At 45.4% G+C, this 25,946-nt stretch overlaps 1 protein-coding gene across 1 annotated transcript; it reads left to right on the top strand.

Annotated features, from left to right (window-relative positions):
• The first annotated feature begins 17,880 nt into the window (after nucleotides 1–17,880).
• On the top strand, nucleotides 17,881–25,907 carry mief1 (mitochondrial elongation factor 1). The gene is made up of 5 exons (XM_083648565.1): nucleotides 17,881–18,009; nucleotides 18,704–18,857; nucleotides 19,149–19,329; nucleotides 20,490–20,752; nucleotides 20,931–25,907. Exons 2-5 carry the CDS (start codon nucleotides 18,711–18,713, stop codon nucleotides 21,768–21,770), a joined length of 1,431 nt encoding a protein of 476 aa, XP_083504691.1. The 5' UTR covers nucleotides 17,881–18,009; nucleotides 18,704–18,710; the 3' UTR covers nucleotides 21,771–25,907.
• The last annotated feature ends 39 nt before the right edge of the window (nucleotides 25,908–25,946 follow it).

Genomic DNA, 25,946 nt, shown 5'->3' on the forward strand with positions numbered 1-25,946 from the left:
GGCTACTATGGGGACTAACATCATCACACATGAATACAATTGGCTTCATTGAATCTGCAGGAGTCTCAGCTTATGCAATTCTAAGACCGTTTAGGGACCCCACTATGCAGAACTATTCAAATAGAATAGGTGAAATAACACGTTTATACATTTTGCTAAAAAACGGCATGGAATTAGCATAAAGTGAGCATGTCTGCAAAGGGGAGACTAATGGGTATACTATCCATTATAGAACCCATTATCATTCAGACATCTTGAGGTGAGAGCTCAAGGGACCCCTTTGAAAATATCCATGCTAGTTTTTCCCTCACCAGCGTCATTTAGCTAGCAAGCTAGCATAGCATATGACATGGTTGCTGCCAATGGATGCCTCTTAGGTCTTCTAGATTTATATGATAATTCACTCTACCTTTGTGAGCCTACAGGCTTTGAAAGAAAGTCATGTCGGCTGCGGACGCCGGCGTCCGCGAGGAATATGAAAAGACAAGGATGACAAAAAGGCTCGAGCCCCCTCTGACCCCCACCCCCCCTCTGCCCCCCCACCCCCCCTCTGCATGTGCCTGAAGCAGCTGTAGTCTACTCATGCTACACAGAGACTGCAGCAAATCTGTAGCATCAAGAATGCTTGGAACAGCTTATTCTTACACTTTGTGATTTTCATGATGCCTTCCTATATACATGTATATGGGGGACAGAGAGAGCATTGCAGGAGGGCACTATGGAAATGACAATGACTTGTTCCTGAATGCTGTTGTTCCTGCTCTAGCTGCACCCTAGATTAGCAGCACGGCTGTGCACAGGGCACCTAGCCTAGGTAAACCCAGCCCCCACGTGACCTGCTCTCTCAGTTCCCAGTCACTATGTGAGTTCCCACTCACATAGTGACTGAGAACAGGTCTGAGAGCAGGTCACGTGGGGGATGGGTTTACCCAGGCTACAGGGCACCCTGCACCCATATACTGTTATAATGTGCACAGGGCACCCTGTACCCCCTATACTCTTATACTATGGAAATGACAATGCTGTAACGATAAACGGATGTGCCATGAAGTGCGAGTATGCAGGCTTTTATTATCCAGCCAGTCATACAGCAGGTGATTCACAGATTAATTTCTCCTCTCTGGAAGTTTGACTAATGAGTGATATGGGTGAAATCACCTGCTGTAGTCTTTGGTTGGGATGGAATCCTGCATCCTCTTGGCCCTCCATGGCACCTGGTCGCCCATCCCTGTGAGTCAGAACGTGCGCTTTATCACGGGGCACTCATTACCCAGCCAGAGACTGGCTCACGAGTATGACTGCAGAATGTGAGCTCATGGAGGCTGAGCAGCAGTAACTGAAAGAAAATGACCAATGGAATGTCAGCCATTTAATTTAGTTTAGAGCTGATGGCATTCATTCTGAAGATCTTGACCTCTGAAGACCTCATATAGAACTGAAGGGATATATATATATATATACTGTATATATATATCTCGATCTACCTATCAATCTATCGATCTATCGATCTCTATCTCTCTCTCTCTCTCTCTCTCTCTCTCTATATATATATTGTGGAGTCTTACCTCTATACCCCCGATCAGGTGAGAGTGCACATAGGGCCAGCGTACACAGTGGAGGGAGAGCCCAGCCCCGCCTTGGCCTGGTCATCGATTGGAGGTATGTCCCAAATTCTGTGCTCATCCAATTTGATGTGTTGGCACCTGTGCGCTGCCTGATGAGCTGATGGCAGCTGCACTGAATGCCCAATCAAATGTGTTTGGTATTTAGAGCTCTCTCCCACTGTGTAGCTGGCTCTCCAGTGTGAAGGACCTCTCCCATCGGGCGGTAAGCTAATACTCCACTATTCTCTCTCCTATCGCATGGTTGCTTTATGTTTAATGCATAATACTTACTGTGGCCTTTCTCTCTCTATTCTAGGCAATATAGGAGAGCGACTGAAGCTCCTGACTGAATTCTGTTTGTTGAAAGCCCCAGCTTGGGATGATGCTATGATTTATTGACTTTGGAAAACCCTTATTTGACTCTGAATAAAACGACGCCAGGTGTCTTAAACCTTTGCAAACTGTCTGCGTGTTGGCTTGGGCTCAGACATCACAATTGGTGGAGAATGCGGGCAGTCTGACCCACGCCAACCTTTAAAAAAAAAATAAAAAAAAAATGGAGCATACTCAAGCTCTAACCGCGCTCCTAAGGAGCCAAGCAGACCTACAGAATGCAGTTAAAGAACTATTGGAGAAAATTAACAAAGATGACAGGGCACCACGCCCTCCCGGGGCTGTCCTCACCAAACAAAGCCGGTTGAAAATCAGCAGAGCGTTAACAATTTTACTAGTAAAAAAAAAACACACGCAATAAACAAACCAATGCAAACTAAATGTTGGCCGACATCTTCACCATTCCTTTCTTCAGGTCGAGCAGTTGAGTGTGTATCCTGCGGTGGAGATCATCCAGGGCAGTGGACACGTTGTCGTACAGAGCCTGTGCCTTCGCCGTCTCTTTGTTGCACACGTCCCGGAGGTTCTGTATCATGGCCCTCAGCTGCTGGCTCTCCCTGGAGATCTCCTGGATCTGGTTGGCCCTCTCGTCACGCTTGTGACTGACCTGGTCACAATGCCCCACCATGTCCACTGGACCAGCCAGACGGAGGCCGCCTTCCAGACCCTGAAGCAAGCTCTGTGTGAGGAGCCAGTTTTGGTGGCCCCTGACTTTGCGCGACCATTCATCCTGCACACTGATGCATCCGGAACCGGGGTTGGAGCCGTCCTGGCCCAGATGATAGAGGGAGATGAGCACCCAGTGACATTCATCAGCAGAAAGTTACTGAAACACGAGAAAAACTACTCAACAGTTGAAAAGGAATGCCTCGCCGTGAAGTGGGCCATCCGTCACCTCCGTTACTACCTGTGGGGCAGGCAGTTTACTCTGGTGACCGACCATGCGCCCCTCAAGTGGATGGCCACCAACAAGGACCGCAATGACAGGGTCACTCGTTGGTTCATTGAACTACAGAACTATAAGTTTAAGGTTGAGCACCGCCCAGGGAAGGAAATACGGCACGCAGATGCCATGTCTCGCCTCTATGAGGAGGAAACAAAAGCTCCCAGCCCGAGCAAGGAGCTTAGGGGGAGGATATGTGGAGTCTCACCTCTATACCCCCGATCAGGTGAGAGTGCACATAGGGCCAGCGTACACAGTGGAGGGAGAGCCCAGCCCCGCCTTGGCCTGGTCATCGATTGGAGGTATGTCCCAAATTCTGTGCTCATCCAATTTGATGTGTTGGCACCTGTGCGCTGCCTGATGAGCTGATGGCAGCTGCACTGAATGCCCAATCAAATGTGTTTGGTATTTAGAGCTCTCTCCCACTGTGTAGCTGGCTCTCCAGTGTGAAGGACCTCTCCCATCGGGCGGTAAGCTAATACTCCACTATTCTCTCTCCTATCGCATGGTTGCTTTATGTTTAATGCATAATACTTACTGTGGCCTTTCTCTCTCTATTCTAGGCAATATAGGAGAGCGACTGAAGCTCCTGACTGAATTCTGTTTGTTGAAAGCCCCAGCTTGGGATGATGCTATGATTTATTGACTTTGGAAAACCCTTATTTGACTCTGAATAAAACGACGCCAGGTGTCTTAAACCTTTGCAAACTGTGTCTGCGTGTTGGCTTGGGCTCAGACTTCACAATATGTATATATATACACACACACGCGCACGCGCACACACACACACACACACACACATAACAATTATTAAATAATTTAAATCTACAGTCACTTGGGTGATGGGGGGTGGGGGACATTTATGATTCATGATTTTAGGCATTTAGCAGAAATCACCATAATTACTAGTAACCACTAAGCAGTGATTGCAGAGTGCAGTGGTCATCACCATAGGGCCCACAGTATGCCTGTGACCATAGAACAATCATACAGTTTGTTTATTTTTAGAAAGCAATTCAAGTTTGTTGAATGAATCAGACCTCCATGTTCTTTGTTATTCTGCAGAAGCTATTAAGAATGAAACTAGATATGACTTAGTAACAGTTTAATTTGGATAATGAAAGGGAAAAGTACAAAAACTATTTTACAAGGTTTAAAGACATCTTGTCAAAATCACAATAGTAGTTGCAATGGGATAGTAAAAGAGATTACTTTTAAAACAAGCTGTATCTATTGGATATTGTAATCAATATGTGAAAAAGTATATGCACAACAAATAGTAACATTTTCTGTTGACTGTTCATAGAGTAATTACATACCTCACAAATCAATCTCATGGTCAATTATACAATGGATTGCATCTGCTTTGGTCCACCTTACATTGCTAGTTTTCACACAATATTTTACAGGATAGTGAGCTAAAAAATAATATGATTAAAATAACTGGTGTGAATGATGAAAGCATATCAATATCTCAGTTCTCAGTTGTTACTGGCTACTACTTTGATGTCTCACTGTGTGGAGAAAAAAAAGTACTATTTCAACAAAACTATCAATGATACCTTAATCTATATCTATCTGTATCCACATGAATTTGACCAAAAAACAAACAGACAAACAAAAAACCATGTACTAGGATAAAAATGAAATAATGAAATAGAAATAAAGCAAACCAAAAGATTTAACTGAGGGATAATACAAAGAATTTACTTGAACAATAGAAACCATGATAAATTGTTTAAGAATTAGTCATTTGAGGAAATATGCTCCTTTGTGTTGGCCTTCCTTCTCCATTACTTATGTATTATCGATATCACTTATTCAATTATTCATACACCAAGAAATTAAGATACATAGTTACCTTAAGATATCTTCACACTATTCCCATGTACTCACTTTGCTGGAACCACAATAGACAGATATAGTTCATTGTGGCCATATTATAATATGTACCAGTACCATATCATGACCAGATGGCTAGAAATACCTGCAGTAGTGCTGTTCAGGGCATGTATTTCCTTGCCTTCATCCTGGGTATGATGTGCATGTCTCTGATGTCATCGTGTTGAAGCAGCCAACACAGGTAGCGCTCCGTCCCCATGCCCCATCCACTGGTGAGGAGTGGTATTACCTGCCGCATGTTAATGTACCACTTGTAGGACTCCTCTGGCACAGCATGATGTCTGAGAGCCTCCTGTACCATCTCAGGGGTGGAATGGCGTTCACCAAGGCCCACAGTCTCCCCGAGCCCCAGGAGAAGGTCAGCAGCTTTGCCCTTGCACTGCCCTGTGCCCTCCACATAGGCCTGGTAGAAGGGAACTCCTAGGTGGTCCATCTCAGTCAGCCACACAGCTCCACCATATTTCTCTATCAAGACCCGCTCCCCTTTACGGGTTAGTTTTCTGCCAAACTGGGGCTGGCCATCCTGTACCCATTCTAGGCAGTCAGCAGAGGGCATCATAGGAATGGCCTGGTCTAGAGTGACTCTTGCCAGTTGGGTTTTCCCATCCAGCTTACTCAGCATGTCTGTGACATGTGTTAGGGTCCCAGCAGTCTTGAGGATTATATCAGCATGTTTCTTCACCATGGATTTGGTGAGATGAGCCATGTACCCCTCTGCTATGCGAATGGCTTTGTCCATGTCACCCAGTAGTTCACACTCCACATGGTAGAACTGGTTCAAGTGTGTGGCATCAGGATCCTCCCCTCTGAAGCTAGGAGATATGTAGTACGTGCCCGGCAGGTTCTCCTGGAAGCGGAGGAAGTATTCTAATACAAACTGCATTGAGTCGGCCAGGTAGACGTCCTGGCCCAGCATGTTAACAAAAACTGGCTCCGAGTCGGATCCCAGGCCCATTGGGGAGGAGATGGTGTCAGTGGTGAGAGGGGTCAGAGCATAGGAATACTGGCAGGTATTGTGGAAATATTCCACCGTGCTGTGGAAAAGAGTATTTTGAATCTGGAACAGGTTGCGGTACCATTGGCTCTTGATGGCAAATGTGGAGTGGGTCTGAGGGTCTTCCCATGAACGTGGAGGCCTGCATTGGGTGATTGTAGAGTGGATCTTTTTAAGGGCCTCCGGTTGGGCAGCAGGGCCATCCAGAGATGACACATATCCAGGGTAGCTTTGGAAGTCTTCTGGTTGCAGTTCAGCAGGCTTGGTGCCATCTGGTGAAGGTACCAGAGGGATCAGCTTGGCATGAGCATAATCAATTTCAAAGCCCTCAAAGATCAGTGCAACACCTCGAGCTGCCATCCCCTCTTCCAGTAGCCGGGCTACTTTGCAAGTGGCTAGGATCAATGCATTGTAGTCTGCTTCCTCCATTTTGAAGATGTCACTGGATTGTGGTTTGCGTGGCACCAAGACAGTTAGTCCAGGAGTGTTTGGGTATGGTGTGAGGAACGCAACATGGTCACTGTCCTCCCACAGTCTCCACTGTTGCTCCTCTCCACGTACGATACGAGAAAACAGGTCATCATGAGAACGGTCTCCTAAGAAGTCATAGCAAGAGGGTGCATTTGGGGTCGGCAATTTGTTTCTAATCTTGGCCTGTACCTGGTCTAGCACTTCATCATCCCAACGAGGACCGCTTTTCGAGGTGCAGTAGCCAGCATCATAAGCCTGGAATTCCTCTTCTTCGCCGATATGGGGCTGCCAGTTGGGCTCTAAGCCATGAAGTGGCAGCAGTCTGATTTGGGCTGCCTGACCGGGGGTTGGATTGAAAACCAAGGCACAGCGCTGCACTCCCAGTCGATCACATAGCAGGCTTGACACAGCCCGTGCTCCTTGTAGCATAGACATGAAATCAGGTATCGCCAATTGGAAGATGCTGTTTGGCCCGCTAAGAGTTTTTCTAGTCAGAATGGTTGCCCCGGGGGTCCAGGGGTTGGAATGTAGATAGGCAACCAGCTCATCAGTCTCCCAGATCACATTAGAGAAGCTCTTCATGGGTCTGAGGACTTCTACTCGTGAAATGCCACTAATCATAGAGGCCACAAACATCACGCCAGCATTGGTTTCGATGACGGCATCGCCTTTAGCATCCACAGCAATGATTCCCGCACAGCTGCCTTTCAGATGTTCTGTCATCACTTCTCTACATGCCTGCCTCAGGCTATAGCCTTTGTGACGGTACAGACTGGCAACTTTCTGTGCAACCGTGTGCCTCAGAAATACATCTCCATCCCCAGAGCAGGTAACAGCTAGTGTGTCATCAGCATATATTCCTGCTCCTACTACTGCTGTATCCCCAACTCGCCCTTTCAGCTTCCCTACTAGCCCACCCGTAGATGTCGCAGCGGCCAACTTGCGCCAGCGATCCAAAGCTACAGCCCCGACTGTCTGGGGGTGATTGTTTTTGGAAGTATTTCCAACGCTGAGCGTCGCGGCTAACTGTCTGTGACGTACATCAGTGTGGAAGTACTCAGGCCTCATGGGTTTTTCCTTCGACTCCAAACCCTGAAAAAACTCTTCAGCCCCATCCCCCACAATGAGTGAGTGTGAGCTTTTCTCCATGACACACCTGGCTGCTTTGATTGGGTTCTTCACGCTCTTCACACAAGCGACGGAGCCCGAGTTCATTGCATTGCCATCTACTATGGTTGCCTCCATCTCATTTTTGCCCTCTTTGTTGAACACAGAGCCTTTACCGGCATTGAAGAGGAAGCAGTCCTCCAGCGCCTCCACTGACCTCTGAACTGCATCCAGACCGCTGCCACCCTGTTGGAGCACCTGCGCTCCAAGCGTCAACGCTGTCTGTAGGGCAAACTCAATAACATCCACCACTTTTGTGTTCAACATCATCTCTTCTCCAGCCCCACCGTGGATCACCAGGGTATAGTCTGGACTCATGCCAGAGGCAGAGTCAGAGCCTGTTCTTGGGCCTCCTGGAGAGTGGTAGATCTCTTCATTCATTTGCAACACTTGACCCTGTTGGAGTAGACACTCCATGGCTCCCATCTGGCATGCGATGGCATACCTAAGAGTGAGGACCATCACCAGCTTCAGGTTGACCACCAGGCTTTCTTGAAGCTTCTCCAGTGCCAGCGCAAAGCTCCCTTTCCCATTAAGCACCACGCGGACCCTGTCTCTCCTCCCTAGGTAGGTTACAGCCAGCTGATCTGTAGCGTAGACATTTCCCACTGCACACTCCACGCCCTCCATCAGATCTTTACCCGTGAGGTACACAGACGGACACCCAAAGGGCTCAAGGAACTTCTTCAGCGGGTTGTCAGGCGGCATGGACCAGCGCAGGGCAGCTAGGTGGGGACCGACGCCCTGACCTTTTTTGGTATTCTTGATGATGTTCTTATGCTCCAGAAAGGCCTCATGGAACAAGCGTAGGAGGTCGGTAGTGCATCGGGGTGTGTTATCTGGGCCAATGCAGGATGCTAAAGCACCTACTAACTGGCCGGCACGCATGGTAAGAGAGTATGTAGGATCGCAACGGCCATGTTTGTAATGGCGCATATGGGTGGGTGTGACAAGGATGTGATTCACGGCGGATTCTCCAAGAGTCTGCCTTAAGGAAAGCTGCAAGGAGAAGTTGACCCAAGCATCATACAGGCCTCTCTGCCCTCGGATCGTAGAAAAGACATCGGGGAAAGAGGACACCTCAAAGGTGATAATTGGATGAGTTGCTTTCAGGGAAGGGCTGGGGTTGGGGTTAGTCATTCCTTGCAAAGGGAATTTGAGGGAAGTTGGGGAAACAGAATTAGCCCCATCTACGGTGACCGACCCATCGCTGCTGCCCGTGTCAGTATGGTTTAGGTTAACAGTCTCAGACAGATGGTACACACACTCAGACACAAGTCCAGCCACCATCCCGTCCACGGCACTGTGCTCAAACACCATCCCAGCTGTGCTGTCCTTGAACACCACCACGTTCACCACCTGTCAAGACAATAGAAAAACAAAAGCGTACGTGTTAATTCTCTTTTGTAAATCGCTGGTTCCTGAAACCACTTATCATCACTGAAAATGCACTGATAATAGCTTTATGTGCTGAAATGTTTACTTGAATGTGTTTCCTTTATCTTCACTTTTTCATATTATATACCTTTTTTAATATTACTATCTCAGCTTCCAAATGTCCTTTTTAGGCTTGTTGTCCTAACTGGCTGATGTGTGAACTGTGCTTTTGAGCCAACACAAACATTATCATTCAAATGTGAATGTGATCATTTAATCAACTGAGGTTGCAGTTAAAGGATCACTTTAAGTCAAACCCACAAAAATACAACCAAATATGTCAGGTGACTATATTGAGAGGCTGACATGATGCCTTTTATCATATGTAAACACTGAATCATGGGATATTGTTGTCACACCCAAGTGTGTAGGTTTTGGCTAATTTGACAGTCTACGAGAGGATGAATGGGCAGACCTTCCTCTGTTCAATGTACTGAATCCTACACCAATCCGTGTAAGTTACATGGACTGGTGCCGGATTCAGTACATTGTTACATGATGTTACATGATGTAACAGTTGCATTCATTGCAAAATAGAAAAAGGGACGCTGCTCGGAAATACAGAGAAGGGTTTAAAATGGTAAAGATTGGCTTATTGAATGGAAGAATTTAGGTCAATCTGTATTACTTGTGCTTAGATAAGAGCTCTTTAATGAGGAAATCCAAACAATCTCACTACCATATTTTCATCAGTTCACTAACAGGAAGGAATACAATTCTTTCTATCAAAGCAGCATTACATGATTCTCATGATACCGTTGTGTCTCTTGATCTTTCCGTTTCAAGAAAGGCCTTTAATTAAACAAAATAAAAAAAAAGAGGGGGAGAAATCTTGATTTGAATTTGTTCTGCAATCTTTATCCAGATCCTATCCCATAACCATACCTTGTCGTAGTATCTCAGACTGGGCTTGTCTCCTCCTCCCAGCCTTACTGCATTCAGGATATCAGCCAGTTCAGAGGGTGGGTCGCAGTCCTCCAGAGAGAGAGCCAGCACGGCGCTCTCCATCAGCTCCAGCGATGTGGCCGCGGTGCCTCCTTGCTGCAGGATCTCTTCCCTGAGGGCAGCCCAGGCCTTGCGCTCCAGGGCAGAGAGGCCGCAGATGGCTGGGGGCTCGTCCTTTTTGCCTATGCTGGGCTGGCTCATCACCTGAGCCACCTGCTTGTAGATGTCAGGGAACGGTAGAGCAGAAATTGGACCCCCAGCACTGGGACGGCACAGTATGTTAACAGGGAACACACCTCCAACACAGGTGATGATGGCGTGGAGGCTATCCGGGTAGACCTAGAAAATCAAGATGCTAGATATTAGATGGATGGCTAAATGAATAATTGAAAACTATGTGGCTAATGCTATATGAATCAGCTCTCTAGTTGTGCCCTCACCTTGATCTCATCTTGATTTCTTCCAGGAATGCGGCTGGCGGCGAATACCTCTGACTGCTGCGTGCGCTCTGTCGGCACGTTCCCCTCCACCAGCGAGGGCTCGCTGTGCAGCTTGGCCACTGCCCAGAGCAGAGCGGAGGCCCTCTCCAGCTGACTGCACGTCTTTGCCCTGGAGGGGGGCAGGACGGCAGGCAGGGCTGTGGAGGTGGGCAGGGGGTCGGCACAGGAGAGCAGCCGGCTCTTGAACTGCTCGGTCACCCAGTTCTCCCGGCCCGAGGCGCTGGCCACCAGTTTCTGCTGGGCCTCCTGGAGGAGCTCCCTCTGCTGGCCCAGCGTGTTTTTGAACTCGGGGTAAAGGTCGGGGTTCAGGGTGAGCTGGAGAACACGGCCCACTTCCTGCAAGGTGACATCCAGCTCTGGGATAGGGTAATCCAGAAGGGCCATCCTGTTGATTAGAGGGGGGGGGGGGGGGGGGTAAGTATTAGATAGTAAATGAGACAGAGCACGAGGGAGAGGTCACATGCTATTAATTCACCTTGTGCTGTTCATGAATGTAACTGCTCCAGCTTCCCCATCTGCACGTGACTCTCTCACAAGACAATAGACCCTTTTCACAGCCACCATTTTGTGTCTAAAAGGCAGGGTAAACACAGGTGCACCCAACTAGGGCCCCAGCACTGGAGCACATAAATGGACTGGAAGTTGGAAACACTAATTCATATTTTGGTACACCTGTGTTTATCCTGCCTTTGAGAGACAAAATGGCTGCCGTGAAAAGGGTCTATTGACGTTTTGAACGACAGGACAGACAATTCAGGACAAGGACTCTGTCGAGTCCTAATAGGTTGAGTTATGCTCAATGCAGCCAATACATGATCCATCAGTCAAAATCTCAAAAGCATCTGAAGCTGTTGAACATTTGAATAGCAATGATTGCATTGACAACAGATAGCCTACAGATAAAGTATGTTCACTCACTGTCTGTTCAAGCTGACTGAGGCTCAGTGAAATGTCCTCCACAGTGCACACAAAGTACATTTCAGTGAGGCTCACAGTGCACACAAAGTACATTTCAGTACCTCCATTGACCTTGTATTGGTTTGTGGCTAACTGGAGCTAATCTGAGGCTCAACATGGATTGTGCTGAGAAAGGAGAGGACTCTATCAATCAACATCATCATTGACAAGTAGCAATAGGGCTAGGGTTCCAAAATCACAACTATACCTTTAAGCACGCACGCGCGCGCGCAGCCGCGCACGCGCACGCACACACACACACACACACACACACACACACACACACACACACACACACACACACACACACACACACACACACACACACACACTACAGTGTATATCATCTCAGTGTGCAACATCTGAACATCACCAACCCGACCTCATCTCCTTATGTCTACTTTTTCTCCACATGATGTCCAACCTTTTTCACAATATAGTAAGGCCAGTAAGGCAATTAGTGCATTTCTGCATAGAAGCTGAAGGGGCAGAAGAGACAAACACAGGTCTCTCTGTGTATTCATCTGACAAACATGACTGGAATGCATCCAAAGTGCACTTGGTGGATCCTGAGTAAGACAATACCCCCTGCACTCAGCAGCTACACTGACCTCAGTAATGACTTATAGCCCCCCTCACACGTGAAACCAGTTACTTCTCTACCTCAATTAAGACACACACACACACACACACACACACACACACACACACACACACACACACACACATCCTGAAAGAGGAATAGTCTGGTATTTTGCGTCGCTGGTTGTCATGGGAATATGTCGCTGTGTTGGGAAATTAGATCTCTGCCGATTTGCCCCATCAGTTCAAGTCCACACAATGCTGCCTGTCTGCAGTGATCCTGATCTTGTGATATGCAGAACTAGATTCCACTAGCTCAGATACTAAAGTAGAAGGAAACTGTCTGTGGATGTAAAAATAAATAAATAAAGTAATGTATTTTTATGCTTGCTGTATGTGAATGGCAGTTTTCTATAAAGAATGATTGTATCATGCAGTTTTACACCATGGGGAAGCTGACATTATCTATTCGAATGAATCTATTAACAGATAACATGAAATAAAAATTGGCTAGAAGAAACCTTGAAAGGAAAACCAACCCAGCATCAACAGAAAGAACCTTGTCTATGATCTAAAGAGAAGAGACGGTAGCCGACTCCTGAACAATTTGAGTTTGAGGACTTCCCAGATGTTCATGACATAACTATTCTCCAAAGAATGATCTAAATTACCCTTACCAAAACATCAATCAGAAATGTGAGTTCCCTATTCCACTTTAATTTATGTTCTGGTATTACCCAGTAGCTTATGATCTATGGGAGCAGGTCAGACTTTTCCAGTGGAAGGGTCAGAGATAAGACTGCTGCTTAGAAAACTAGTACCTATAAGAGCTAAAGGCCAATGCACTCCTTTATCCATCTACTTTGTGTGGGTGACGTGTGCGTAATGCTATGGTATGTGCTGAGTCCAATGGTGTGTTTACATAAAACTGTCAACAGGAATACCATTTGTGTGTGCGGATATTAGGTAGATGGTCTGTTTTTTTTTATATGAACATACGTACACATACATTTCATGTAAATTGGTCTGTTATATATTATATTTACATAATTTTCTCTTTTATATTTGCCCTGAATTTCGATGCATGGTTATTTCGTTAGTGTTTTGTTATCGTCTCGCTTATCTTCTCTTCACTCCTCACTGATGTAATATGTGTATGTTTTGTATTAAATCTACCTAATTGACAAACTAATAAACATTTTGATCATAAAAGGAAATGTGAGTTACAATAGATTTCAGATTATACAGATCTGAGGCTGAGGACACTTTTCAAGCATTGGTTGGACAATATTCTATTCAAAGAATGGCGGTCGTAGTCATTTACAAAGCAGAAGACTGCCCTAATACTTTTTGTTATGGAACAGAGACAAACTAGACCTGAAATGATCAGACTATAGAGGGAGCGTGTCCAACATGAATGAGACGTGTTAAAATTCAAATCTGATTAGGCCTATATGACTCATATACGGTAATTATGTTATGGTTATTTCCTTTGTTTTGTCTTTAATTTAGTTGATACTTCCACATTAGTTACTTCCCTAAGTTATTCAATTCCTTTACTCTTTATCTTATAATAGGTAATATGTTATAACCTTTATCAACAAACCCAAGATCATAGTGTGAGTGCTGATACACATGACATTACATGGTCTTGTCTGTATTTAATTCATGTTCATTATAGAATAATTTAGGTGAAGACATTTTGTTAACAACAATTTTAAAGAGAGTTTCAGCTTACCTCAGTATGGAAAACTCTCCACGATCTGGCCAGTCCGTAAGATGGAGGGACAGTCAGTGGAAAGAAAGTGTGGTTGCACTACAGAAACAAGGGTCTCTGTCTTATAATATGGAGCGAGTGATTCCAATTAAGGAATTCAATTTCCCCTCTCCCCCCTCTCCTCTCTCTCTCTCTCTCGCTCCTGGAGGAGAACCCAACCCAGCTGTGTTGCAAACGTGCTGAATAATTGTGTGGGAATAAAATCGTTGGCAGTTCTGCAATCTTCACGTGAACAGCATTACATTCCTTATATGAGCACTGAGCAGTAAAAGTGCTCTGTCAGAATGAGATGATGTTTCATGATGTTCTTGACCAGTCAGTATTATCACTCACCATAGTGAGTAAGCCCGTAAAGACCCGAAAGTACATTCTGTGACTTCATGTGTGGAGCTGGAAGCACTGATTCCTTCATAATGTGAGGATTTTGGCGAACAGTCCACATGTGTTCTCCTGACCAATCACCTTGAGTGTGTCTTACCAGCCTTTTTTTTTTAATTATATATATAAATAGAATATAACAACATGTTATACCAGACAAAGTGACTGGTGGAGTTTTATTGGTTGGCTGGTCAAGTCACAATCATAAACCATAAAGTCAGAATTGACTTAGGCCCTCAATGAGAACAAGGGAAAACTCCCATGAAAACATCATTAGGAAAAATGAAGAAGGATACTTTTTGTGTTTGTGTTATCTATGTTGTGTTATGTTGTTTTGATTTGTGTTATCTGTGAAATTCAGACTCATAACATCTTTATTCCATTCCATTGTTTCTTCCACAAACACCAGTGGGACTTGAAACTTCATGAATGAGTCATGTCATCTATTAATGTTGTACTCTACCATTTGAGTTAATGTTATTATATTTAAAATGCCCCAGACATTCCAAGCAGGCATGTAATTGGCTGTTTGTAAACTGTATGTTCTGTGTGCAAACTTTGACAGTAAATTCTGTGAATTTTGGATTTGATGTATAGTCATTTTGTTATCTCTGGGCTAACATATCTGAAATATAATCGTGAAAAATCTCGGACCGCTTGCAGACAGTCAAAAGACTTCTTTCATTCTGAACATGATGTTGGTTCATTTAGAGATGCATTGCACACTTGATGTACCTCATTCATTACTGCATCTAGACCACCTGACTTGGGTCTTGTTTATCCCACTGAGGATTTTTTCACATTGACGTTACCACAGTCAGTCTGAGGTTTTCTCTGTTGCTTCGTCCTCTTCATAAACCACATGAAGTGACCTTTTTAACCTTGTGACTGTGACCACTCTGCTCATTATGCTTTTACTGGTGCTGGGCACGTCTCCCTCCTGATTAGATTTGTGTGGTTACAGTAGAGTAAAGTCTATATGGTCGACTTATTGGAACTATTATCAGCCCAATTAGTCAATTAGCCCACATGGGACCCATTGTTTCATCTCCTGCTATTTTATCAGTGAAATGCACATTAATGAAACTCAGAGACTGCTGCCTGGAAGTCAGCTGCTCTGTTAAATGCACTTGACATTTTATTCCAGCATGTGACCGACGAGTATCTTAAGCAGGCGCTTTCTATCATTTGCATCAGACATCGCTCCCTCATCATTAGATTTGTAAGATTTCATTAGAATGAAAGTGAAGTGAATGTGATCCATTTAGTCAAGGATATAGCTCAGCTCTCTCTTTCTTTTTCTTTCTTTCTTTCTTTCTTTCTTTCTTTCTTTCTTTCTTTCTTTCTTTCTTTCTTTCTTTCTTTCTTTCTTTCTTTCTTTCTTTTCAAAAGCTGTTATGTTAGAATACATGCCTTTATTTGGCACTAAAAATGGATGAGAACTTTTTATTTTCAATTAATTAACTGGTTCAATTTAATTTGGCACTATTAGCAGTGGGAAGGCGACCAAACCTTTTTGTTCATGAGCAAAGGGACATTTATGTGATAAAATACACACATAGTTGTAGTCCTAATGTCAAACCTCCGGTTCATCAGTTTCTATGGCAACAAGCACAAAGCTTTTTAGACCACAGCACTTTTTTTCTCTCAGCCCCTCCCCCAAACACCACCCATAGCCACTGACTAGTCCTACACCCCTTGAATCCCAACTCTCTAGTCATTTTGAGAACTACTGATGAAAAGTTTTGAATGTGCGTGGGAAAAAGATGCCTCAGATACTGTATGGGAATTTCAGGAAAATGATTTAGTCCAGCTCTTGTTTTTTGCTGACTATGGCTTTAGCCGTATCCAGTCATAGACTTAACCCAGTAAAAAATAATAGAGATAGGGAAACAATTGAAGGCATATTGTGTCTTCTCGATTAGTCTCCAAGTGTTATGGATTCCTCTCTGTCTTTACAGTTAACCAACATAACCAATAAATGGAAATCAGTAGGCATATATAATTGATCTCAATAAGGCAGAAGCCAAAAGCTCAATATAGATACTTTTTTATTTTATTTTTTACAAAAAGGTATGCAAATATTTCAGGAATTTTAAAGAAATATCTGGATGATCATTGGGAGACAAATGTTTTGATGTGATGGACAGGATTTGATATGGTTTTTGCTCATACTCCTGTCCAGCTGGTGGCGGTAATGCACCAAAATATATTTGCCAACGGCCGTAAAAATCCAACGAACAAGAAGAACGTCAATCATTTGTTTCCGGTTTGTCGTTGTTGTCGAATCTGACCCCGGCGTGAGGGGAATTGTGTCTCTTTTTTTAAGGACAAATCTTTCCTCTAGTTTCTAAAACGTAAGTTTATCCTTATTTCTTTGTAGTTTGGACTTGTGTTTTCAAGTCCACCGTAACCCCCTGCTCGTTGTTGTGAGCATATGTGCTGATGAAGCTGGCTAAATGTAAGGTCAGTGCTTGCCGAGCCTAGATGCTAATTAGCACGCTAGGCTAACAAGCTAATCAAGTGATTTTTGACTTTCCATTGAGCCAGCCATTTTCTAAAGACTGTTGAGCCTTGGTAGTTTATTTCAGCCATGTGTCGTCTGTTACGTAGTGGCCCTGCTCACAGAGATGTGGGAAAACAGGGAGCTAACGCTACGTTAGTGAGCCGCGACGTTTGTTCAAGCTGTCAAATCGTGCTTGCTTGCTAACGGTAGCTGCACTGTCAACGAGCTGAAACTGTCCTGGTGATGATGATGTTTTGTTAACATGAGATGTATTATCATTTGTCCCATGTTATTATCTCAGCGTGGGCTTAAACTAAACGGATAAAATGGGACTGGAAGAGGTCGCTTATGGATAAAACAAGGGGTGGGTTTGGGGCCATGGCTATCACTATATTATAGCCCCTTTGGTAACTGTTTTTCGGGCATATGACGTGATCATCTCCAGGGAAGAGGGAGGGGAGATGCTCACGTCATATGCCCGAAAAAAACAGTTCCGAAAGGGGCAATCACTAAAGTGTAAGTGGCTGTCTGGTGACGAACTTCTGATGATTGCAAAGCAGAAAGTGTGTTGATAGTATAGTTGATAGTTTATCTCTTCAACACCAAAGCATTGTTCTCTCTGTTTGTCCACTCATTCATCCATCCCAGTTCCAGACTTTTTGGTACAAATGTGCACCCTTGGTCTTTTAAACAGCTGCATTCCCACTGGCGTTGAAAGTCTGTGAATAGTTGTTTGTAGATTTGAGAAAAGTAAAGTAAGGCCCAAGTTCTTGAAAATGAATGGACAGCCTTGAAAGGTAGCTCTCTCTGTCCTAGGATCACCACTTCACATCATGAGGAAAACCCTGTCAAGATGGCGATTTGTATTGATACAGCAGCAGTTTTAAAATTAATGCTTTCACCAGGATATTTCACAATATCTTGAGTAAAAAAATATAGGCCTCTATCTACTTCGTCTATGATGTCTACTTTTGACCAATGTCGTGTTTGTCATACCCCAAAACATGCAATTTTTAGTCCTTGAATTGAATGTGGTGTCCTTCATGTCAGCCTATGAGTTGTTCACTTCCACAAATCGTGATGCAATCTTGTGATCTACAGACTTTGGTTCCCTCTACAACTAACCTGTCCGCTATCCTCTCCCCAGGTTCCAGGGTGTCCCCCCCCCTCCCCATGCGTGGGTCCCTGATGGGCGGCTGGTCTCGCAGTGCGGTGCTGGAGCTGTACCGAGCGTTGCTCCGTGCAGGGCGCCACCTTCAGTACACAGACCGCAACTACTACCGCCGTGCCGTGGCCCGCGAGTTCCGCCGCAACCAGGCCCTGACAGCGCCCGGGGACAAGGAGGACGCGCTGAAGCGGGGCCAGTTCTTCCTCAGCAGCCGACTGGGCGGGCTGATGTAGGGCGTGAAGTGGTTCAAACATCTGGAGCAGAAAAGACTGGTATCTCTCTCAGGTGGGTCTAAGGAAATACTCTTGAGTATGTCAACTGTGCAAAATGCAAATGTCTAGAACTCCTCCAACATTGTCTCGTTCTTTGTAGGGGGATGTTGGTTGGTGTAGTTTGTTACTACCGGGCAAAGCTCAAGGGTCACTTGTAACAACATGCTGATGAAGAGATTGTGTGATGTGTGTGCATTGTGGGTGTACTAGAGCGTATTAGAGCAGTGATTCTCAAAGTGGGGTCTGGGCACCCCCAGGGATCCTTGAGAGGGGTGCCACAGTACAAAGGGGAATTATTTATTTTCACTATAACTCCATCCATAAGTAACACAGTGACAGAATCAGAATGTATGACTTTTTTGGTCATGGGTTTCATACATTTATATAGTAAAACATCTAAAAGCAACAACAAAAAAACTCATCAGATGGGGGATCCTGGAACAAAATCTTACCAAATGGGGGTCTGTGGTCTAATTTGTGTCGGTTGAAGGGTCTTTGATGTGAAAAAGTTTGAGAATCACCATACTAGAGAGTCTGTTTACCTGACATAGAAGTACTATCTCCTAACCTCTGAGTTCTGTTAAGTAACTGAGCAAATATCATTTGTAGAAAAATCACTTCTCAATTTCTTTTTTCTCTGTCTCCACCGTCTCTCTGTCCATATCCTTCCTTGTCTCCTCCTCCATATGTATCTCGTCTCTCTTCAGAGAAGCGATGGCAGGGGTGAATGGGGACCGTAAGGGGAAGAAAGACGACAATGGCATCGGCACAGCCATCGACTTCGTCCTTTCCAATGCCAAGCTTGTGCTCGGGGTAGGGGGAGCGGCCATGCTTGGCATTGCAACACTAGCGGTCAAAAGAGTAAGCCAGAAGAGATTTCTCTTACCTGCATTTTTCTCTGTGTGCATCTGTTATTAGGTAGACGATAGACGTGTTGAGCTACTTTTGAATCGATTGTTGTAATGCACTTTTCCTTTTTACCCAGGGCAGTTTGACTGAGAACATTGAACATATTCAGCAAAGCCTTGTTTTAGACACAGTTAGGTACATTGACTTCAGGGAGCTTTCCAGCACAGTTGGTTGAAGGTGTCGAAGGTGAAGTTGTGAATGAGGCTTAAAACAGGCTTGTGCTGACGGTTCTTTGTTGCACAGATGTACGACCGTGCCATGAGCGCTCCCACCAGCCCCACCAAGATGGAGCCGGGCGGCAAGAGGAGCTGGGAGGAGCCTAGCTGGATGGGCGGGTCACCGCGGGTACTGAACCATGACATGAAGTCCACAGTTAGCAGGTCACTGCAGTCACTGCCCACGTCCTCGCACTCCTTCGAACCAGGTGAGGAGAACCATTTGCCCCACAAGGCAATACACCAAGCCTGTCTAATCTGATCCTAAGTTATAATCACACATTCGTAAGTTTTCATACTGTTTGCCTGCTGTTGTTTCTAACTCTTTGTTTTGTGTGTGTTCTTTTGTAAATCTTTTGACAGACAACCTATTTCACAGATTATTGTTCTTCCTCTACAGTGGGTGTTAACTCTTTCGATTTGTAGTTAGTCATACATATTTCGTCCAGACCCCCAAAATAGTGTTTGATTTCAGGTAGTAGATAATTTATGATTGAGGTAAAGATTTAGCGCACTTTTCGTTGTCTTGTTGTTTTGAATCATATTTGAACTAGGGCTGAACGATATTGGAAAAAACCGACATGGTGATATATATTGCGATGTGGAAAAATAAATACAGGAATTTTCACCAAATTAGTTGAATAGCTCTATCAAGCCTTGCTCCTTTAAGAAGGTGGCCTAGTGGGTAACCTGCGTGGGTGACTTAGTAGGAAGTAAGTGTGTTTTTAGCCGCAGCCAGAGTGAGGTGCCAGTTCTCCAATGCAGAGTTGGTCCGGACTCTTGAGTAAAAAGCTTGTTAGCAGCTACGAACCAGGCTAAGCTAAAATAGACTAGCACAACACCAGAGGTTTCCCAACTACGGTTTGGAGCCGTGAAGGCTAGAAAGGTAACACACGCTAACAAACCCGGCTTAAATTGGAATAAGTGACGTTCTATCAGGCGGACTTCTCTTGTAGATTAGTCATGGTAAATGAGAACGGTGCGAGTTCTCCATTTGTATCAAGCAGCAAACATGTGTAGCATGACGTGTTTGAGTTACTCGGCATCGCACGTCCTGCCATGTGACTGACTATTGCGCATGCGCACATTGCGATGACAATGCTGAAACGATATATTGTGCAGCCCTAATTTGAACCCCAAAACATTGTAGAACCCCCTTAAATGCGTATTTCTAGACTGACCCTCCTCCCCATCTCTTTGTAACCTTAGCCCTTTGCCTCCTGCAAAAGTCATTAGCTGAAATGGATGGAGTGGTTGGAAGACCACAAAATCTGTTTCTCGAGGGATGCAACGAGTTTCCATAACAAGACTTGATTCATATATTTCTCACGCAACTCCTCTCAACTCTCACTGGCTTCCCTCTCCTCAGACTGTATGCGGCGGGCTGTGGGTCGGGCCGGCCTGAGCGCCCCTCAAACAGACATGCTGCGGGCCCGGATGCGACTGTCCCTGCAGGAGCGCCTGTGGGAGTTCTACCAGGAGAACGTGAACATCCCCTCTGAGGAGCAGGCCACGGCCAGGAGAGCGGCGCTGGACATCTGCGCAGAGCTCCGGATCTTCCTGCACGCCAAACTGCCCGACATGCCGCTCAGAGAGATGTACCTGAGTGGCAGTCTGTACGACGACCTGCAGGTACTGTAATGGATGGAAAACGTGGAACCAGGAGGATGGAGTGTTTTGATATCAAAACAATTGTGTTTTGGATCGTTGAGTTGAAACATGAAAACAGTCGTCACTCAAATGTTCTTTTACTCATTTCTCATTTTCCCTGTCCATTTGTTATTTTTTTCTCTCTCTCTGATGCTCCTAGGTGGTGACTGCAGACCACGCCCAGCTGATGGTGCCTATGATTTTGGAGAAGAACCTGTGGTCGTCCGTTCCCGGGGAGGACACTATCATGAACGTCCCAGGCTTCTGGCTCATCCGCAGGGAGAACCTAGAATATTTCCCCCGGAGCAGCAGCTACTGGGACCGCTGCCTGGTCGGAGGCTACCTCTCCCCCAAGTCAGTGCTGGAGGTCTTCGATAAGCTGGTGGCCGGTTCCATCAACTGGCCGGCTATAGGGAGCGTCCTCGACTACATCATCCGTCCCGTGGTCCCGTCGGAAACGCTGACCCTGGAGGTGCAGTATGAGACGGACCGCAAGCTCTACGTGGACTTCCTGCCGTTGCTGGTGATGGAGGACGGCACCTCGCTGATCGCCAAACCTCACCGGCTGGCCGCCGAGCGCCACGAGAACCTGTGGCGGCAGAGCTTCCGCGTGTCGGAGACGGCGCGGCTCCGGGCCCTGGACCAGGAGGACGGGGGCTGCCGGTGCGCCTGCCTGAAGGTGGCCAAGGCCGTGTGCAAGCTCAACCCCGCCCTCAACCGGCTCAACGCCAGCCAGCTCTCCAACGCCATCTTGCTGCTGAGCGAAAAAGAAGGCGACTGGACCCGGGAGGCGCTGGCCGACCGCTTCCTTCAGCTGCTGCGAGGGCTAGTGGGACACCTAGAGGCCGGGAGGCTGCCCTGCGCCCTCAGCCCCAAAGTCAACCTGTTCTGCGAGCTGACCGAGCAGGAGGTGGACGAGCTCGGTTACACCCTCTACTGTGCACTCTCGGATCCCGAGGGGCTGCTTAGAACTGCCGTGGCGCAGGAACCGAACTCGTGACGGACAGGAACCACAGGCTGCGCGTGTGACCAAACTCCACACCACACCGCAACGTGTCGCTCAAAATGGCCGCCACTGTTGCCGTGGGCAGTGGTGACGCAGAGTCATCACAAGGTTCCCGTAAAAACCACAGCTGCATGGAGTCATCTTCTCGTTTTCCGAATCAAGCTCTCTTTTTACTTTTCTATCCACATACAACATGTCTGTGAGGAAGTGTCAGTCACACAGTAGCAGTTGCTTAGTGTCCAGCAGAACATAATTCTTTCCTTCTTGAAATGTAATGTAAGCCATATGTGCAGGTCTGACCGTCCGTGTCATATTCACCTCCGATGGAAAAGGTAATGGAGCAACAGGAGGCATGCTGTTTGTAGCGCCTAGTGCACTGGAGTGGATGGACTGAATTCTACGTCGGTTGATATCTGAACAGGGAAGGGGATATCGAATTTGAGTTAAGATATATAACGCTAAATTATGCGTGAATGGAATTTGGGGTCTATTTTAAATAGAAGGTCCTTGGCAATCTTAGGCGTGTTGCTTGGAGCATTTCAGCTGGCCAGACTGATGTCTGATGTAGTAGAAGGGTATTGTGGTTATGGTCTTTACCCTATACTGACATGGGATTGGTTCTTCTGCTGAGTGCTTATCGCTACCTTGTGTCAAGGGGTAGAATGTATTGCCGACTGTGTGTATGCCAACCCCAAAGCTAATAAATTGTTGATCAGCCTGAAGGACTCTACATTCTTGAGTTGAAGAGAAAAGCTAACTCAGTATACAGTATATTATGGCTCATTTGTTAGACTCTTAACGATAAAAACATGTTTCTTTTCCTTCTTTTTCTCCAGAAATCTTCATGAAAATAATCACTGTTCAAGATTTGTGCTTTACATGTTTCCAGGACAGTGGACAGTGGAACAAAAAACTATTGGGCTTGATAAATGAAGGACTGAGGAAGATTTTTTTTTTTTTGTTATTTTTAGTATGTTTGCAGCTTGCATGAGTCATGGTCAGGTGAATATACACTGGAGTTGTATGCAGATTTGAATGTGTCCATGAATCTGATAGCAAATTGTTGAATATACATGCTGCTACCATTTGTAAGGATCTGCGTTATGTTTCTGATTTGTTGCAGATGAGCAAAAATAATGTTGTGAACAATACCACCCTACCATGTGTCTTTTCATAGTTATGGTTGGTGTGAACGAAAAATGCTTCTCTCCAGTCTCACATGTTGGTTTGGCATCCCTCTCCAGTCACCCGTGTTGGTTTGGCATCCCTTTCCAGTCTCACATATTGGTATTGCATCCCTCTCCAGTCTCACATATTGGTATTGCATCCCTCTCCAGTCTCACATATTGGTATTGCATCCCTCTCCAGTCTCACGTGTTGGTTTGGCATCCCTCTCCAGTCTCACATGTTGGTTTGGCATCCCTCTCCAGTCTCACGTGTTGGTTTGGCATCCCTCTCCAGTCTCACATGTTGGTTTGGCATCCCTCTCCAGTCTCACATATTGGTATTGCATCCCTCTCCAGTCACCCGTGTTGGTTTGGCATCCCTCTCCAGTCTCACATATTGGTATTGCATCCCTTTCCAGTCTCACATATTGGTTTTGCATCCCTCTCCAGTCTCACGTGTTGGTTTGGCATCCCTCTCCAGTCTCACATGTTGGTTTGGCATCCCTCTCCAGTCTCACATATTGGTTTTGCATCCCTCTCCAGTCTCACATGTTGGTTTTGCATCCCTCCCCAGTCTCACATATTGGTTTTGCATCCCTCCCCAGTCTCACATGTTGGTTTGGCATCCCTCTCCACTCCAGTCTCACGTGTTGGTTTGGCATGCAGGTCTGATGTGGTTTCAGCGAGATACTTTATTTAGCAGTAGTCAGTGTTCTATAGCTTTGCAGCAAAGATGAGGATTGCCATTGCCTACTGGCTTATGGCTGGTGATCAGACATGATAAAAACCAGTCATGTGCTGTCTTGGCATGAGGTAGCAGAAACAATAGAATGTTTTGTAGCCCAAAATATAAGCTGAATTCCAATTCAGATCCTCGATTTGAGCTGCTAAAGCCATGTTTTTGTTGACTGCCTTCATATCGACACTGTTCCATAAATGGGTTTGATAACAGTTACACTAACAGTCACTTGGTATTGGGATCTTTGGCTGGAGCCTGGAGGAAAAGCAAACATCTCAGCTACTTTCCCCCCTGCATTATTTATTGGGAATTCATTACCACCATCACACTGTTGTAGACACACAGGGCAGGTGCCCCTCTGGGGGAGTCTGTGTGATGTTTTGATTTGTCAGTTGGCTCAATATTGTCGGTATTAACTCCTCAAGCAGCTTCTGGCCTGGTTTCAGTTAGCTTGCAGCCTGTTCGCACTGTAGAGTTTGTAAAGCAAGTATATGGTCAACTCTCATTGATTTAGAGGTGCTAATCTGGTCCAGTCTGTCTTGGTAGGGAGCCAGACAGGGTTTAGAGGCCTAGCAGGTCATGTCAGAAGGGTATTGTGGGCCAGTACTGGCACTATAAATGGATTATACTCTTCCAATACAATACATGTCAGCTCTCAATTCATAGGTTAGTGTGCTGATCTCTTGTTTTAGGTCTCTGATCTGCTTGAGGGAGATGGTCAGTGGTCCTCAATTATCTCCAACAGCAGGGTTCCCATGTGTCCTTGAAAGTGTTTGAAAATAGACGAATAGACATGGGTCATTGAAAGTGCTTGAATTTATCTATTTTGTGCAAGAATAGAAATGGAAGTTTTTTTTTTAATTACTTAAGGTTAGTAAATAGGCAACATTCCGCTGGCTGCATGTGTGTCGCCTGTCATCTGTGCATTCTTGTTTCACGTGCCACCTGCCTCGAGAAAGTGAATCCGTGTCACAAACTATGCCGTGTTGTTGGGTCCTTGACTTTGAGGGACTTGCGCCTGGAAAGTCCTTGAATTGGAGGTTTAAGGAGGTGTGGGAACCCTGGTAACAGCCGCTTTGATAGCAATGGTTCCTGGATCTGCACTGCTACTCTGTAAGGCTTTATCAATTAGTGACCCATATCCCAGTTTAGCTGGCCACCATCAGAAGGAGTTCAGAAGCTTCATGAAGGTTAGCATCTCTCCACATTCAGTCATGTCAGGTCCATTCTTAGTCACTTAGTGACAGGTGGAGTAGATTCAGCAGTAGCTGCCAGACTGTCGGCAGCCGAGCGTTCATCACCACAGAATTATTACGCAAATGCTTTCCAAAATAATAACTTTTTGGTGTCAGATATCCTCCTTATAACAGGGAAGTGTAGAGCTATGGAGCAGTGTGTGTGTGTGTGCGTGTGTGTGTGTACAATAAGCAGGCTTTTGGGTTGTCCATGGTTCGGTTCTGCAGTTAAAAAATATTCAGCATCCAAAAAATATGGAGAAACAGGTTAATATTTTTGTATTCATTGTACATTTGTAACCAGAAGAAGAAGAGAGTATTTATGTTTGCAGCGATTCAATACATGTAAAATTCCACTTTGTGTGCTTGGTTAAGTGCTTTGTTCTGGATGTACTGGTACTAGTAAGTGTTGATGTATCCTCAAGTCAATCTGCAATAGAGCTGAACAGTCACATGACATTTCTTGCCCCGGAAGAGAGTTCCCCACTCATTTCTCCATAGACATTTTGAGAAATCCTTATATAAACGAGTTTTATGGCTGGGACCAAGCCAACCAGCGACCTGCTGAATCGTGAGTGACCATAACACATTTCATTTCGAGCTGGAAAGTCTGGAGAAATGAATGGGGAACTCTCTTCCGGGTAAAGACAGGTCACGTGACTGTTCAGCTTTGTAGAGCTAGAGGTTGTTTGTGCATATTAAGTGTCTTATTTCGCTTGCAGACCCGGCTTATGCTACAATGAATCCTGTGCTGTAGTGAAGGAAGGGTCACTGTGCCACTTTGTGTCATTATGTTCATAATTTATTCTAAAGACAAAAGAAGCCCAAAGTAGATCACTACCTCTAGCTTGTGGAGGTCAGCCTAGCCACCTGCTTATTTGCATGCTATGTATGTGCGTTTCTTTTTGATATAATTATGTTTATTTTTTTAGTTCAGCTCTGGAACTGAAGGTACACACACAGCACTTTGTATATTCCAATAAATGTAACAGCTGACTTTCTCTCTGGTCATCACTTCCCATTTCTCATA

The sequence above is a fragment of the Poromitra crassiceps genome, assembly GCF_964638095.1.
Source record: "Poromitra crassiceps genome assembly, chromosome: 13".
In the NCBI taxonomy this organism is placed as follows: Eukaryota; Metazoa; Chordata; class Actinopteri; order Beryciformes; family Melamphaidae; genus Poromitra; species Poromitra crassiceps.